At 37.0% G+C, this 18,467-nt stretch overlaps 1 protein-coding gene across 4 annotated transcripts in view; it reads right to left on the bottom strand.

Annotated features, from left to right (window-relative positions):
• Positions 1 to 1,985: 1,985 nt before the first annotated feature.
• The window catches only part of PHACTR2 (phosphatase and actin regulator 2), an 89,342-nt gene continuing 72,860 nt past the window's right edge, over positions 1,986 to 18,467 (bottom strand). For 3 of the 4 annotated variants that reach the window (XM_088141655.1, XM_088141670.1, XM_007422906.3), the window contains 6 exons: positions 17,375 to 17,531; positions 16,304 to 16,359; positions 13,801 to 13,862; positions 12,834 to 12,971; positions 8,991 to 9,067; positions 1,986 to 4,074 (listed from right to left, as the gene is read on the bottom strand). In XM_088141655.1, coding sequence (XP_087997781.1) covers positions 4,044 to 4,074; positions 8,991 to 9,067; positions 12,834 to 12,971; positions 13,801 to 13,862; positions 16,304 to 16,359; positions 17,375 to 17,531 — 521 coding nt within the window. In that variant the 3' untranslated portion in view covers positions 1,986 to 4,043. Of the gene's footprint in view, positions 4,384 to 8,990; positions 9,068 to 12,833; positions 12,972 to 13,800; positions 13,863 to 16,303; positions 16,360 to 17,374; positions 17,532 to 18,467 lie in introns of all 4 variants that reach the window. The other variant, XM_088141658.1, reaches the window with a different exon arrangement.

Raw genomic sequence — 18,467 nt, 5'->3', positions numbered from 1 at the left:
TTAATTTGAATATTCATTTTGTGTTTTGTACACTAGTAAATTATGAATAGACTGTAAAAGGGAGACAGTACTCCTGGCTTAACCTCTCAAAAGTACCACTATTTTGCATGCAGAGTATCTATGCATGACATGCATAATCATGGTTAACTGAATGAGGGTTTATTGAACAATACACTATAAACTACTATCTGGGCTCACACAATACTATGATCTATCAACTGTTCCAGCATATTTAACTTATCATATTAAATAAACCCAACTATGTGAAAGAGTATTAACACACTATAAATTTCTTACAGTCTGTAATACTAAAGTGATCTTTACTATGTGGCATATCTGTGAAGAACTTCTAAAGTTAAAAGTAACTTTCAAAAAGTTAAACCATGAGTTTGAAGGTTTACAGGAGTTGTTTGTTTTATATTAACATCAAACTAGATTGCTTGTATATATTCCTGCTTTTTGGCCAGATAGGATCTTAGACTGTCTCTGCCTTCAGACATTACAGTATAAAAAGATTAAATAAAAACAATAAAAAAAGGAAGAGGGCAGGCACTAATTCTTAATTTTTTATATTTATATCACAACAAAAATTTGTTAAATTGGATATTACACTTCAAAACTTTAATACACCTCCAATATTGCACAATATACTAAGCTAAAATATAGGTGGTGTTGCATAGGTATAGTTTTGTGACTTGTAAAAAAAGGGGAAAAGGTAAATAGGTCTTTCATTTGATTCCAATAGAAGAGAATACAGTGGTACCTCGGTTCATGAACTTAATTCGTTCCGTGACTCTGGTCACGAACTGAATTGGTCTTGAACCAAATCACATTTTCCCATAAGGTTCAATGTAATTACGGTTAATCCGTTCTGAACCATATGTTTGTTTTTTTTTAAACTGCAAAAATATGACACAAAGTACAGGACGAAGAGAGAGAAAGCTAACCTTGCTCGACGCGACTTCTGGCGTGGAGGACAGGAAGGTGGGTGGGGAGGTGGATATTGCTTGGAGGGAGAGTCCCCCTCCCTACAGGAAGCCATGACCACGTGTCACGGGAGGGAAAATGGCCGCGGATCCTGTTCGCAACCTGATCCGGCGTTCGCGGAGGCAAAATTTTGTGAACGGAGCTGTTCGTGAACCGAATTGTTCGTGAACAGAAGCGTTCGTGAACTAAGGTACCACTGTATATGTAGCTGCTGTATATAACCAGAGAGCAAACCCCACACTCATTAGCACTGATAGCACCTAGTTGGGTAATGAAGCATTTGCAAGAAAACATCCAAGCTCAGAGGACACCAAGGACTTTCATTTGACTTTGACTCCTGGTGACTGTTAAAGCTGTATCTGAAAAAAAGCTGCAAATATTTGGACAACCACGAGATGGCAGCAGAGAGGCAGAAAAATCTATAGTACCAGTGGTACCATATAGTACCATCTGGATTTTTGCAGCCCAAATATGTGGACACATCCATGCAGTTTTCATGGCAACCATGCAGAAATAATTTGTCATGTTCTTCAAGATTGTTTTACTTCTCATCTAACATACAGCCCTGGACTTTCCTGGTAGTTTTCATCCAAATAATAACCTATCCTGGACCTGCTTAGCTTCCACACCCAAATAAAAATAGCTAGATGCTGCCACAAGCTATCCCCAAAACTAATACAGTGCAGCTGGAATGTCTCCCCCCCTCCGAATTATTTTATCTTACCTTTATCTTCTGAAGCCTAGTTGGAATCTTCAATTTTCTTATTACAGGTAGTCCTGTTTGTTGTGTGAACAGAACCTCTGTTGTATTGATCAATTACACTGTAGGTTTACTTTTAAGAATGTTTGGAGTGTAATACTATGTACATTTACATAGGAATATGGCTAGGTTCTCAGTAAACTCAGTCGGCCTTCTAAGTACAGATATATAAAATAATACTTTCTGATAAAACTTTTAATTTCTTAATTGAAAGCAAGAAATAAAGAAAGTTCTGAGGTTAAAAAATCATGACAGAGATCATTTATTGCTGAAAAAAATACATATCTTTTATAATTAAGAACTAAAGAGAACACATGGACAAAAATACATGGTAGTATGTACATACTTTAAAAAGGATAAATAGCACATATATATTGTAATACTGCAATACATGCCCTTGTGTATTTCAGGTCCTGAAATTTCACCGTGTACATTAAAAGGATAAATAAGTGCTAATATAAGACAATTTTTAGTGTAAACAATGTCATAGGCTTATAACAAGCCAACATAATAAAGCACATACTGCCTTTTATACCACCTTTTACTGTTGAACTAATTGGATATTCACAAATACAGTTACAGATAATATAAAAGTAGACCATTTGCTCCACATATTCACACACAACAGAGTCTGTAAGTTTCAAGCCCCTTTTTATAGTTTTCTCGGTCCTTAATGAAGATTTAATAGGTTTATCTACAGCAGCAAGTCCCTTTCCCATAAAAGTGTGTCATCCACTTGCTAAGCCAAAGGACAAAACTTGAATCATTCCAAATGTTGCTAAACTACAACATCGAATACTCCTAGCCGCCATCATCAAGGCATGTTTCAAATTCTAGGCTAACAACAGTTGCAGTGGGAGAGGCCAAAGGCTCCCGGACTCTGTGGTAAGGGGTCTTTCTATCATATAATGATGCTCTGCTTTGTCCCTTTGCCTCCTTAGCGCAGAGGTGTTCAGTACAACAGGTGCTTTGGGGAATGGAAAAACTATTCCTTTTGGGCATCCCTGTTATCCCTCTCCTCTCCACAGTGGAATGATAGATTGAACAAAAATAAATGTGGGCAGGACTCCTATTCCCCAGGCTGACTGGTGTGATGTCAAGGAGGCAAAGGAAGAGAAACAAAGCACTGTTACATTAGGAATCTGTCCATGTGCAGGTGGTGTGCTCAGTGCAGGGAAGGCTTGTGTCTGTAACAGTTTTCTTTGCAGATACAGTAAAACTTCAACTAACTGGACTTGGTTTAGAGGACTTCAGATTGAACAAAAATCCATGTGCCATTGTATGTATGCATATTGATATTTTACCCATGCATAAACTCCCATTTGCCTTCAAACAGACATTTTAGTGTAAATGACACCCCCTTCTCTCATATTAGTCTGTTATAATGAAGTTTTCCTATAATCCCAAACATGTTGGCAATGCCATACCAATTTATTCTATGTGATTTGCCAGTTTTTTTCCCCTGGGAAAACTCCTGTCATGACCCTTCCTATTCTGATACAAGTAAATCCTGGCTGATTCAGTACCAATCAGCCTCTTGATCTTACATTGTTCACCCTCATCTAAGGACCAATTAAACATACCTCAGACTGTCAAAAAAAGGGGGGGGGAGTGTTCAAGTCTATTTGATAAGCTTCTTTGTTTATTTTTTGAGTTTGACTTCAGAATCTGATTATCCGTACTGTCTCCTTAAGCAAGATTAAAGGTTATCAGTTCTTTTCACAGCATTCTTATTGTCTCACATTTTTTTTCTTTCCTAAACAGAGTTTTCAAATTGATTCATGATTATGGAAAATCCTTGGTGCTTCTTTTAAATTTATCAGATTTTTTTAAAAATAATTTGCGTTGCAGTGCTAAATAATAAAGATACACTCAACAGTTTTGTGCTAATAAAGATACACTCACATAATCTAGTTGTACTCAAAACTGCAACCTCCAATGAACATTTTAAAAGCACAACTGTCATAATCATACAATCATAAACATGATTGTGATTGTACTAAGACTAATTACTGCCGAATTCACTGATATTACACCAAATTCCTGTACTGTTTGTGAGAAGTAGAATTGGCAATTTTCCACCTGGCTTACAAAAAGCAGATTCTGAAAAAGCAGAAAGAATTGCTCACATTCCTAGTTTTTTATGTTGCTGTAGTAATACAGTTTCTTAATATAGTATAAACTTACTTTCACGAAGAATATAAATTTTATTCTAAGTATTTCAGTTGGCCCATAAATAACAGTTCAGCTATGTCTGTTCCCATCCTACTTGAAAGTGGATTCTGGTTCCTTCCTGTCAACAGCCATTTTCAGTTCTCCCCAGCCAACTATTAGTAAGGAAAAAAACAGTAAGATTTTTTTATTCAAAAGTTAGTAAACATTCATATTACATGGCTATTTTTATATTCCTTTCTGTATCTCTTCTAGCTGTCTCTTTTTGTTAAATATGAGGACCACAACGTTCAGTAACTTCAGTTTAAGATGCTGCAGACATTTCAGTTGTGATGTACTCTGGGCTTCAAGATGCAGTGCTTTCCTCAGGAAAGATAGTGGTGTCTCAACAACAGAGTATTTTCATTTCAAAGATAGTTGTATCTCAACAACACAGTATTTGCAACACTTAAGGACGATGAAACCTGAAGGTAGGAAATAAAATGCATTGTTTTGATTTTTTTTCCCTCCTCATCCTCAAGATACAGGAAAGATCAGAACTATTGTGAAGTTCAAATATTCAAATTCTGAATGCTAAAATATCCACATGATACCCATACCACACATACCACTTTTTAAATAAAATTGACTGAATCCATATTTCAAAAGCATATTCAAGTCTGAGTGACTAACATTTCTGCTAAATTTTTAAGCATTAATGACTGAATACATTTATTTACTTCTTGGTTCATTGTGTGCTGTACTACCTGGAATAGTAAAGTATTTTAATAACCCCAAAGATTAAAGGAATAAAAGCAGAGTTGTAATCCTGAAAGATTTAGAAAGACAAAATGCTTCCAAACTAGTAATTCATTTAGATCCCATGGACAAAAGAAAAAAGTATTGATGGAACCCTTTGTTTAGACACTGTTTCATGTAGTTGGAGAATGCTCTTCAATTTGAGAGCAGAATGTCACCCTATTTTAGTTATTACTTCAATTGCTTCAGAGATGGGAGAACTAGTGGAAAGTAAGTGAAAATTCTCTCCATTTAGAATAAAAGTCTTGCATCGTTGGATGCATGGACAGGAACAAGGATTATAGAAGCTTTTGATCATATCTGAAGCCACTCACAGAAACACAAATCATTTGTGCCTCTGTAAGTTTTAAATTTAAGGCGATTATTATTATAAGTTATTTAGAACATTATCCTCTGTCTCTTGTTATTATAATGTATGCAATAATTTGAAACTGTAAGCACATATTGAACTAAATACCAGATTAGTTAGCTGGCATCTTAAGAATTGGACACTTGCACCAATAAAGTAGTACAGTAGAGTCTCGCTTATCCAACATAAGCAGGCCGGCAGAATGTCGGATAAGCGAAAATGTCGGATAACACACAGTAATGATTGAGTGCGGTAAAAAAAAAAACCGATCCGCTGCGCCTGTTGCAATCGATTTTTGCATTACGGCACTGCACCATCAGGAGCAACAAGAAAGAGTACACTCACGCTCGCAAACAAGCAGCACACTTTTCTCGTCGCCAATTTATGCGTGTTGTTGTTTTTTTTTAGGGGCGTTGGATAAGACGGAATGTCGGATAAGCGAAGGTCGGTTAAACGAGACTCTACTGTAGTTTGAAAACTGCTATTTTTGGACAACATAAAGGTAAAAGTAAATAATCTGAATAAAGTACAATGCCTACTCTGTCAAGGCAGTGTCAGAAATTAACCCACAATATTGACTTTGCTAAAAAAAAACAAAAAAAACCAGGCTGATACAGCAATATTATATATCACCATGGCAAGTTCCAGCAATGTGCAAAATGTCCATATGATACAAAATTGAAAAAGCTGTACAGTAAAGCAGAGACACTTAATACTCTAGATAGCAATGTATTTACCACTGGTCCAGAGCAATTATTGCATCGCTACATACTGAGAAACCACCAGAATGGGAGTGAAGCTGACAAGCATTATAGCAAATCAGTATTATCCACTTGCCTTCTCACACTCACACAATTCTGTTGATACTATATTCATTTAAGAATGGGCAACCTTTGTAGCTCTGAAGACTGCAAGCAGTGCTGAATGTGCAGCCCGTATATGCACAAATACACACCTACATACACACACCCAAACCCCACTGCCGAAGTGAGCTGAGAAAGATTAGTATTTGAAGATTCCCTTCCAGCATGCTCCCTTTCCTACACAATTGTACTCCTGCCAGTCTACCAATCAACTAAACGATGGACTTCAAGAGTGTAAATGCACTAGAAAAGAGAGCATAAGAAAATGGTTGTTTCTGTGCATTTGTGGTAGGAAGAACAGTAATGTGTGCGTAAGGGGGTAGAGGAAGAATTTGTGGAAAAGAGGAACAGGCACCCACAGTGGACTACAAAGGGAGGAATGCAGCTCATTATCTTGGTAAGATGTTCAATCCATAGGACTGAAGTGCCTAATTTTTTGCTGCAGATGAAAATTCCTGGAGAATTCTGTTTTTCCCTAATCCAAATAAAGAGTGTGATGTTCATAGACCACCCGATCAGTATAAGCACAGCCAAGGAACTGTTGATAAATACCTAAGTGGATGTTTATAAATCTTGCTTTCATGTGTCAGAATAAAATAGCAAACCAATCTGTTAAGATACTAATTATTAAAAAACTAAAAAAAAAAAACCTCTCCCTATCTTTCTTAGCAAAATTAGTTTTCTTGATCCAGACCAAATAGTTGCTCGTCATTTATACTGCCAAACCAATGGAAAAGCCAGAATGTATTTTTAACTATATCACTGTCAATTTTAAGATGTCAGCATTTGGACATAAGATCACTATTTTAAGTCAAGGGTAAATGATACACCAGTGAATCTGTTGATTCTTAGAGGTACAATACTGTGCAAAAGTTTTAGGCAGGTGTGAAAAAATGCTGTAAAGTAAGAATACTTTCAAAAATATATATTGTAATTGTTTATGTTTATCAATTTACAAAATGCGAAGTGAGCGAACAGAAGAGAAATCCAAATCAAATCAATATTTGATGTGACTACCGTTTGGCTTCAAACCAGCATCAATTCTTACACTTGCACACTTTGTACACTTGCACAAACTCAGGGATCTTGTAGGATTAAAGTAAGGTGTATGATTAACCAGTTATACCAAGCAGGTGCTAATGATCATCAATTTCATATGTAGGTTGAAACACTCTCATTAACTGAAACAAAAAGCTATGTAGGAGGCTTAAAACTGGGTGAGGAACAGTCAAACTCTGCTACTAAGGTGAGGTTGTGGAAGACAGTTTCATGTCACAGGTCACACACCACAGCAAGACTGAGCACAGCAACAAGACACAAGGTAGTTATACTGCATCAGCAAGGTCTCTCACAGGCAAAAATTTCAAAGCAGACTGGGGTTTTAAGATGTGCTGTTCAAGCTCTTTTGAAGAAGCACAAAGAAACAGGCAACGTTGAAGACCACAGACACAGTGGTCGGCCAAGGAAACTTAATGCAGCAGATGGAAGACACATCATGCTTACTTCCCTTCAACATCAGAAGATGTCCAGCAGTGCCATCAGCACAGAACTGGCGGAAACCAGTGGAACCCAGGTACACCCATCTACTGTCTGGAGAAGTCTGGCCAGAAATTATCTTTGTGGAAGAATTGCGGTCAAAAAGCCATACCTCTGATGTGGAAACAAGGCTAAGTGACTCAACTATGCATGAAAACATAGGAACTGGGGTGCAGAAAAATGGCAGCAGGTGCTCTGGGGTGAGAAATACAGGCAGATACTTATCCATCATGCCATACCATCAGGGAGGCGTGTGATTGGCCCCAAATTTATTCCGCAGCAGGACAACGACCCCAAACATACAGCCAATGTCATTAAGAACTATCTTCAGCATAAAGAAGAACAAGGAGTCCTGGAAGTGATGGTTTGGCCCCCACAGAGCCCTGATCTCAACATCATCGAGTCTGTCTGGGATTACATGAAAATACAGAAGGATCTGAGGCAGCCTACATCCACAGGAGATCTGTGGTTAGTTCTCCAAGATGTTTGCAACAACCTACCTGCCGAGTTCCTTCAAAAACTGCGTGCAAGTATACTTAGAAGAATTGATGCTGTTTTGAAAGCAAAGGGTGGTCACACCAAATATTGATTTGATTTGGGTTTTTCTTCTGTTCACTCACTTTGCATTTTGTAAATTGATAAACATAAACAATTACAATATATATTTTTGAAAGCATTCTTTATAGCATTTTTTCACACCTGCCTAAAACTTTTGCACAGTACTGTATATGTTATCTACTAGCTACGGTTGGCAACTCAGTTGCACCTTAGTAAGTCTCCACATTTTGCCAACTGCCTAAGACTTCAGAGGAAGAAAATTATTCCGTATTTGGCAAGCTAGCAGTCATGTTGTTAATAGACTGCATTTAGGAAGAAGCAGTAGAGTTTGCCTATTAATCAACCTATTGAGATACAGAAAATACTGTGGAGTCCTTGATTGTTTGAGATAAACCACATTTACACATCATTCAAAAGAGACAATAAGAAAGCTAAGAAGGAAACAAAAAGACCAGAACGCATCCTCTCTAGCAGCCTACATCCACATAAGCAGGGATTAACATCAGACAAACAATCAAGCAAGCAGAAAACAATACTCTAAGGAACTACCAAGGAGAAAACCACATCCCCACCAACACTGGGAGGACAAGCTACTGTATATAAACAGGGAGTAACCCCACACTCAATAGCACTGATGATGCTACCTAATCCAATAATGAAATGTCTGCAAATAACCAAGCCCAGAAAGCACTAGGGACTCCACAGTTCAACCCTGGGCTTCATATATTCTCTTCTGTTGATACAGAAAATAAAATTATACTATTTCAAGTCTGAGAAACAATCTATCTTGAATTAATAAGTTCTTATTGATTCTTATCTTCGACAAATGGTAAATTAATAATCCAATGTTTACGCTTAACTTATTGAGAAAAGTTACCTCTTCAGCTCAGGAAATGATAAATGATCTAAAGATTTCAGGAGAAGCTATTTTAAAGAGTTTGCTGTCTGCACATGAATTGTTTCTTACCTTGTAAACTGTCTACTTTCTTCATGTACTTCCATTTCTGTGCTTTTAAATTCATTTAATTCTTTCCGTATTGCTGCCTAATGAAAGAAAACACAAAATGTGAACTAAGATTGCCTTAAATGGAAATGCATAAATAACATAACAACGTGGTCAATCTCAAAAAGAGGCAAAATACATTTTGTATACCAACTTTCATAATCCCTAACCATTGGCTAAATTTGTAAGGATTCATGGGAGCTCTGAAGGATAATAGATTGCTTAGATTGCCTCTCCCTTTAATACTTACTCGTTAGCATCTCTTATATTTAACTTGTTTTTTCTCTTCTTACATCATGAAGTTTTATTTATTTGTTCAATTTATATAGCTACTTATCTCATATACATGACTCTATATTTATATTTAGTAAAGCTGAATATTTTACTATGTGAGATTGGACAATGTAGCGTTTCAAGTTTAATTAAAAAGCAACACTCAAACTTCCCCATAAAGTATAATAAGAGAAACTTACTACTCAAAATAGAGAGAGGTCCCCAAATTTACTTTGAATTTCAAATCTATCAAACCATTGCTGAGGAATAATTCAGAATTATTTTGTGTAGCATTCTGGTATAAGTTCCCTTATAATTAAAATAGGCCTGAAATATCTGTCTACATCTATCAAAACAAAAAACTGCTCCTAGAACTTCAGTATCTTATATTCTAGATAGATACATAAAACACAAGATTGGAAACAATAAACAAAACAGAAGTTAGATACATTAAACCATAATGTTGTTGGCATAAACCTAACCAATTCTGATATAGTCAGCAAACCATAATGTATTGTTTGTATTTATTTTTCATGATAAAATCATCCCAATAAGAACCAAGAAAATGCATTAACTTCAGGGCTGGAGAACTGAAGAAAGCAGCAGCAGCAGCAGAATTGTCTTCAGGCATACAAGATGGCAAATATTTTTCATTAAATATTAGTTTTTATGTAGAATTAGATGAGATGAGTGAATATTCCAGGCCTTTGTTCTTGCCTGTTCTTCAAGGTAGGTTAGGTCAGGAAGCAGACTCCACAAGGGGTACTAGAACTCTGTTATTGCCAAGTATATTGATAGAATCTTGAAAGCCTAACAGAAACTCTCTCCTCTCTTACACTAAAGAGAATTAATGCAGGGCAATCTTGAGTTTCTTCCTCACCCCCTCCCATCTATCTGGGCTAAGCTGATGTTTACTTAACAGTTTGCTTAAATACCTTGTTTATATAACAATTGGTTTGAATACCTCATCTCTGTACTCCTCTACAGGTCTCAGATAGCACATATTAAAGCACAGCAGAGCTTCAGAGCATATTACATGGGTAATGGTAATTGGCATTTAAAAGCAAAGACTGTGATCATTTAGCACCTACATCATTTACGTGTTTCACAAAAAAATTCTTTGAAGGCTGTTTCTTTTCACACAGAGATGATATACCAAACATTTAACACAGTGATCATCACATTTTATGCATCCTTTGCCCCACAAAGTTCATAGCTGCTCTTCTCCTTTGCTTTCATTGTTTAAGAAACTGTTATTCCCAGTAATCCTTTATTAAAAGGATGTTCATCAGAAGTACAAAGGTATTACAATGTGCCACTGCAATGACATCCCAAGTCATTTCCAGTTTCATCCCAAGTCATAGTCTCCAGTTTCAGCACAGGACTTCATTACACTTTTTATACAACTGACTACTGAAGTCTCTTGACTATTTATAAACAGAGTTAAAATTAAAATATTAAAAATAAAAAGCCTGTTCAAAAATGTGTATTTTAAGGGTATTTTTAACAGTCAATAAAGAGGTCAGTCCTCTCAACATAACTGGGAGTGCATTCTAGAGAATCTGGGTGGCTACCAAGGACGTTCAGTCTGGATTCTTGAGAGAGGATACCTGGGTAATGGTAGATGAACCTTCTTAGAAGACTTCAGTAAGCAGGGAGATCTTAGAGAAAAAGATGCAAGCTGTATAGTGCTATTAAAGTAGCCAGCAGGCTGGTTTTACCCCAATAGAAAATGGAAGCCACCCTAGAGCTTTCAGTCCAGGTCTATGATCTCTTTCAGCCCTTTGAGAGATCAACTTGGCTATTGAATTCTGTAGTAACTGGAATGTCTGGACCACATACCAAAGCAGCATATTACAACAGTCAAGCCTGGAGATTAATTCCTCATTTTAAAGTCTTTTTTTTTTTTACAAGCATAAAATGCTATTAGCCAGGCATGTAAACTGGCAGCTGCCTGACCATAACTGATGACTATGTGTCCAGGAGACAAATTCAAAGTGAAGATGGAACTGATACAGCCTACAACTTCCATCCATCTTTAACTGGGAAAGGAACTGGGAGGATGATGGGAATTACAGACCCAAAGGCTACTAGCACTGTGAGACTGGAGGATGGCAGGGGCTTTCTTGGACTCAAGATTCTCACCCTTTTTGTCCTGCTTAGGAGCATGCCCTCTGTCTCAGCTAATAAGCATCAGGATCCTTTCACTGAACTCTTCTAAAGTCCACTGACTCCCCTTTTTTCTCCTTCTCTGGCTGCTACCTTTGCTGCATGGAATCATTGTGGCAATTCAGCCTTCACACATCCTCTTGCTGCCCCTCCCACAGAATATCAACCCTATGAATCAAGGAGGTAGTCCCTGTTCTCTGGGTAACTACAGAGAGCTACCCCCCACCCCCATTGCCAGTGTTGAAAGAAGCTCAGATAGAGCTTGTGTATGTCATGCAGCTGATCTATTCATCAAGTAAAATGTAGCTGTCTCTACTGTGGCAGGAGTACTTGCTTCTAGGTGGAGTGAAGGAGTAGTGGTTCATGGGGGCCATATTCTATGCCCCAATGGTGGAAGACTTGGCTTTGGAGGGGGCCAAGTAAAGTGTTAGTAGATGATTACAGATTTTTGATGGATAAATTATACATTTTAATCTGTAATTAAATTAATATTAAATTAATAGACATTTACAAATTTTGAACTATACAGTCCTGAGAAAGAAGGAAACATGGGAAAGAAACTCAAAATAACTCACTTTGATTTTGTTTAGTATAAGAGAGGACAGTAAGTAACTTGGATAGCTTTCAAGATTCCATTATTTTATCTTACTACAATATACAGCAATCTTGGAATCCCTGCCTTTTTCTTGACCTAGTCTATCTCAAAGAGCTGACAAAAATCTTGAAAGCCTTTCCAAGTTTCTCTCTGTCCCATCTATACTAAATATAATTACTGTGTAAATCTCTTCTGCAAGTCCACCTTAACAGTTTGCTCCTTCCTTCTCCCAGGTCAATTCTACATTCCTTTACAGAATCGCACCATTCCCTAAAATTATTAGACTTTTGGATTTATGTATTATCAGCATACTGGTAACATCCAATCCCAAATCCCTTGATTTTCTCCCCCCATGGTTTCATATACTTAATGAAAAACATTGAAGACAGAATGAAGCTAATCCATTGGGGGACTTTACACTTCCTTGTCTTAAACTGAACCATTTGCTAAGTATTCCAACATGCCACAAATACTATGAGAAATAATTATTCAGTGGGTAAGGGAGCCAGATTTAGTGCATTGTTCCTTCTGAATACAACTTTAAAATTTATTTTAAAATAGTTCTAGAACAATTACCACTAAAAGAAATCATGTTTGGAGGTGATTGCTGCATGACTCCACTGAAATCTCAATCAATGGAGAATTATTTTAAGATACAGAGAGTTATTTTGAGATACAGAAAGACAGTGCATTTAAAATTTCACCCATTCATTCACTCACTTATTCACTCATGTATATTTATTGATGCATGCAAGAGTTATGCCTCTTACCTTATCTGCAGGTGTTAATCTTGCCCAGGGTTTATCAGCACGTCGATCATAATCTGGTGAATCTGTAACTTCCACATATTCATTAAAACGTAAGATTCTTCTTGCCTGAAGTTCAGCCACTGTTGGTCTCAAACTAAGCTATAAAAGAGCAAATTTAATAAGCTCCCTCCCAAAGAATCTGTACACTAGGGTTAACCTAGAAGAGATATATAAACCATGGAAAACAAACAGGGCATAGAATCAAAGAATTAAAAAAAGCAAAGGTTAAATCCTATTGATGAAGGAAATTCACTGATAAAGCATCACAATCTCTGCTTGAATTCAAGACAATCTTGCATTGGAAGAAATCTCTTTCTAGTAGTCAAGTCTTGGTTCTTAAAAGTCAAATCAATGGATCCAGACGCCGTATCATCTTCAGCGAAGGATTCCACACATTCACTTTATTGTCTTATTCACATGGACAGTGTTGCTACCCAAAGCAACAATTTCAGCATATACTTATATTCCATTTGGTCTTGCTAAGATGTTCCAGTTGGGACTAAGAACTTTTCCTAGTCAGTCTCTCCATTTTGTAGGAAGTCGTCTGAGTTGGTGTGTGTAGCTGTAAGACTACAGCCATGTCACTTTTTTTGTCCACCTACTGTCAGGTGCCCATACAGCATGCCCTGCCCATTTATATTTTTGTCTTAATGACATTTTTAAAATTAATCTGTTGTTGAATTTCCTAATTTTTAATTTGATCTCTGAGCAAGATCTTTAACTCTAGAGCTGCACTTCCTCCTCGTGCTCACTCTCATTATCTACATAACAGCTATTCCAACATTTGATGAATCATCTCCTCTCCGGGTTAAATATCACACGCAACTCATTCAATCTTTCCTCATTAGAACAAAATTTCCAGAGCCACCTCCAATGTTTATCAGTTGACAGTGCAAAGGATGTATGTTGAACAAAACATTTAATTTACCTTTCGGCTGAGACTGCGCTTCAGTTCTCTTTTAGCTTCTTGTTCTTCTTCTTCATTCTTTTCTATTTACAGATGAAAGAAGAAATATAGGCATATTTAAGGCATGATAAATAGGCAACAGACTTGTTAGAATATAGGGAAAAAAATCAACATTAATATTTTAAATTCATTCCAAGTTGTATTTTCTTTCATTTCTTCAACTAGTATTTCCTCTTGTCATCTCTATGGCATTCTACAGTCATAGGATAAGGAACAGAGAATAGGCAGCCTCCATTATTTCTATTCCTAAGGTTCAAATAGGGAGCATTCCAAAGGAGCAATAATTAAGCTACATGTGTTTAAAATGATTATTCTATCTAAGGATGATAATGTGTTGGAGAAAAGTTTATTTCTTTTTCTCCCTTCACTCTTGTCTTTCCTGATCTGCATTAAATTCCTCTGCCTTTGCTGAAGCCAGATGGTATAAACATATATACTCCATATGCTGGTAAGAACATGAGTGGTATGTTCCAGATTTATCTCAATTTGGAAAGAACCAAGGAGAAAGGACCATTCATGCCTTATACATTGAAGGGTAGGAGCTTCCAAGGACTGCACTGGTGAGAATATTTGTATGTCTGAGACACAGAAAAACTGTATGCCACCACTGTCATACTGAAAAAGCAAGTGGAATAAATGAAGAAAACCAAGAGTGAGGCATACAAGCTGAGGATTTTTGAGAGAGGTTAGACTATGCCACCATACCTATGGCTTGTCTTCTACTTCTGATGGCTCTTGATTGTGCAAGAACTTTCCTGTACATCAGTTACTATAGTGGTAGAAGTATCACCACAGCTTCTTTTTTACTTGCAATATCTGTGTATTTACATAATACCAGCAGCCTGTACTGTTCAGAAAATGATACTGTAATGCACAGGCTTAGTGAAGATGCCCAATCTTCCTCCTTGGTTGCCATTCGGGACAATAAATCTCTTTCTACTCATTTGGAAGTTGCCACCCGACAGAGTAGATGGAAAATTTATGACATGTCCCAATTTTGCTGTCCTTAAACTGTGCCTGTATGTCTCAGGATAGGGAAACTAAGAGCTATGGATCTCTCACCATATGCTGAAGTTGAACAGAACAGCCTCTCAGTAGTAGCCTACCACAACATTTCTGTAAGCAATTCCTATCCACTTTAAGTATCTGTTGTTCAGCTGTTTTGGAATTTTGGTACTAATTTTGGCTGGATGAATTAAATATTGCATCTCATCTGGGCTATCGATGGAAGCAAATTATGCAGTAGATGTGCCAAATAAAATACTCAGTTTCAATAAATCAGTAGTTCTAGCATATGATCAACATGGCATACTAATAATGTGGAAATGAGACCATTTGGACTGGAATACATTGTTGCTAAAGTCACTTATTCACCACAGTTGCCACTCACAAACTCAGTTTGTATTTGCCATGCCATTTATCACATCATGAAAATGCTGAAAACAGAATCACCAAAGATGTGGTTGATACAGACTGAGTTAGAAGTTATGCTTGCAATTTCAGAGCCACTGTTTTATGAGAAGAGCTCACCCCAGATATTCTTAGTCTATGTTATTTTCATACTGCGCAGGCCTTCAGATAATCCATCTGTTTTTCCACAGTGACACCTACCTAAAAAGCAAATGCTGGCATTATATGGCAAGTGTCTTTCTGATCTATTTGGGAGGATCTCTATCAGTCTACATCTGCCTCTCACATTCAGGTTTGTGTTCTGATGTAGTCCAGGAAAATACCTAAACATTCCACCATATCCTGTGGGGATTTATATATCTGGGTTACAATGCTTGTTTGCTAAGGAAGCAAAAAAAACAAAACAAAACAAAAAAAACCCACCCAAAACAAACAATGCTCTAATATACTGGAATGCCACAGAAATCATTCTATCTGATGGTTTTTAAACAATGATAATCCTTACTCCTCAACTGGCACAAAGAGCTACAATATGTTTTTGGAAAGCCACTTTTGGCCAAGACAGCAAACTTACAGCCCTAAGCCTCCATATCTGCAATTTGCTAAATACACAATGGCTATACATTGTAAAAGGTTAAAATATTTAATGTATTTACTGTATAACCTACAAACAGGATGCTCAATTCACACCAGTGGGCATGATAGCATAAACTGATTCATAATTCAGCACTAGTCTCTAAGATTTGTAGATCTAATTTTCATGTCAGGATATGTATTTCCCAAATGTTGTCTCCCTGCTTGCAGAGGTCCACTCCTGTCCAGGCACCGAATGGCAGGGCACACTTGGCAAAAGTGCTTAAGATTCTAAGAAGTCAGCTACATTCACACACCCTGATATAATTTTTTTAATACTTTGGCTTTATTCAGCAAAAAACTTGCAGATTTACTCACATCCACAAAACCAGGAAGTTATGTAAGTGTGACCACTCTCAAAATGTAAAATTATTGGTCTGGCAGAATTAGTTACATTTATTTTAAAGACTTAAATGCTTACGTTTCAGGATGTTTCTTTGTTCTAGTTCTTCAGAGGTGGGTCGTTGACTAAGCCTTCTGCAAAAAGGAATACACACGTTTTCTCCCAGTTATGAGGGCATCTTATGAGGGCATAACACTAGTTTAGAAAGAATCATTTCCAAAACAATTTCTCATATACAAATTACCAAATACCATAATAAAATTATAATGACTTTACATATTACTTTGAATGCTAAACATGAATGATTTGGATTTGCAAATACATGTATATTTAGCATTTAGTGTTACTATACTAGATGTGTTATAAAAATCACATAAAGTAAGCATACAATGAATTTTGTAACTGTGAACTTCCTTATGAATACACAGTACTGTGCAAAAGTTTTAGGCAGGTGTGAAAAAATGCTATAATGATTTCTCTTCTGTTCGCTCACTTTGCCTTTTGTAAATTGATAAACAAACAATTACAATATATATTTTTGCAAGCATTCTTACTTTACAGCATTTTTTCACACCTACCTAAAACATTTGCACAGCACGGTACTTGAAACGAAAGTAGTAATCAAAAACCCTATTCAGATGATGTTATAGGAAAAAAAAAACATATGTCGTACATAAGCTTAGAAAATGTGTTCTTTCAAGACAAAAGTTTCTTGGATTTATGGCAGGTAGCATAACTGTTGTATCAACAGAAGCTGTGAATTGTCTGATAATTGACCAAAACTTGCATGCAATTACTTTTTGCAGTTTGTGGGTGGGGAGAGCTTAGGTCAGTGTTTCTCAACCATGGCAACTTTAAGATGGGTGGACTTCAACTCCCAGAATTCCCCAGGCAGCCATGGCTGTTTGGGGAATTCTGGGACTTGATGTCCACACATCTTAAAGTTGTTAAGGTTGAGAAACACTAGCTTAGGTGTTTGGCCTAGCTTCAACAGAACAAGTGTGAAGACCTCAGACTGAATTGTTCAATTATAAATTAATGATCTTTGTGGTCATTTATTTATTTTATATCACCAACTCAAAAAGCTGAGAAACAGTCTCTCCTACACCTTAAACCTGCTTTATTACTCTCCCTTCTCCCAGACAATACCTCACTAGTTTTGTGCCGATCTGATGTCTGATTTCCTGTCTCTCTTCTTCAGATGTTCTCTGTAAGATGTTTTTGTCTTCCAGTTCTTTTTTGGATGGCCTGTTGCCAAGTTTGATTGCAAGAGTATCCCTACGATGTATTTTACTTGCTAAAGAGCCTGGAGTAGAGAATGAGATTTTTATGAATTGATGCTCAAATTTAAATATATCAAGTTCCAGCCACAATTTGGACATTCAGTACATGAATTTAAAAAGCTCTTTCTAGCTTTTTGTCCCTTTCAGTGGAGGAATTTTAGTTAATATAAAAATCACTTTTACCTTTATAATACCTTAATGCAGTGCTTCCCAAACTTGGGTAAATTACCAAAATTGGGTAAAAGTGTTTTTTCTTTGGATAACAACACATGAACCCATTCACAACAGGGACATTTAAACTGACTTAAAGATTGCTACATGTACTAAAATATATTTGAAAATCTCCCAAATTATTCCTATTAAGATGAAAATGTATGAAATTACCAATGGTAATTTGCTGAAATGACATAAAGATCATTCAATGATACTGTTTTTATAATACAGGTAGTCCTCGAGTTATGGCCATTCATAAAGCGACCATTCGAAATTATGATGATGCTGAAAGAAGGGACTTACGACCAGTCCTTGAAGTTCCAGCCATTGTAGCACCCCTGGGGTCATGTGTACAAAATTTGGGTGCTTGGTAACCAGTTTGCACTTTCAGCTGGTTGCAATGTCCCATGGTCACCCGTCAGGGGAGGTCACAAGTCACTCAGGTAAGTCTCTCCCACCCACCCTGGCCTTTCTTCTCTTGCATGCACTGTGCCCCCTTCCCCCCTCTGCACGCACACACCCACCAGCGCCCTCCTTCCTGAGTTTTGGGTAACGAAGGAAAAAGTTTGGGAAGCACTGCCTTAATGCCTTAGAACTCATCTGCCAACTAAGGTGCAATCAGAAACATCAATCCCCACCTCCCAAATGCTTATGGAATAATTTGATAGGAATACTTTAGTTAGCAAACTGGTGGATAACAGAATGCAGGGGGTGCCTTCAAGCCAATGTTGACTCCTGGCGACTGC

This window comes from Python bivittatus, unplaced genomic scaffold (assembly GCF_059951505.1).
Source record: "Python bivittatus isolate LINGU-HERP-01145 unplaced genomic scaffold, Pbiv_v1 ctg000020_np1212, whole genome shotgun sequence".
NCBI lineage: Eukaryota > Metazoa > Chordata > Lepidosauria > Squamata > Pythonidae > Python > Python bivittatus.
The sequence above is the reverse complement of the archived record's forward strand: the minus strand, read 5'-3'. Positions and strand labels throughout refer to the sequence as shown.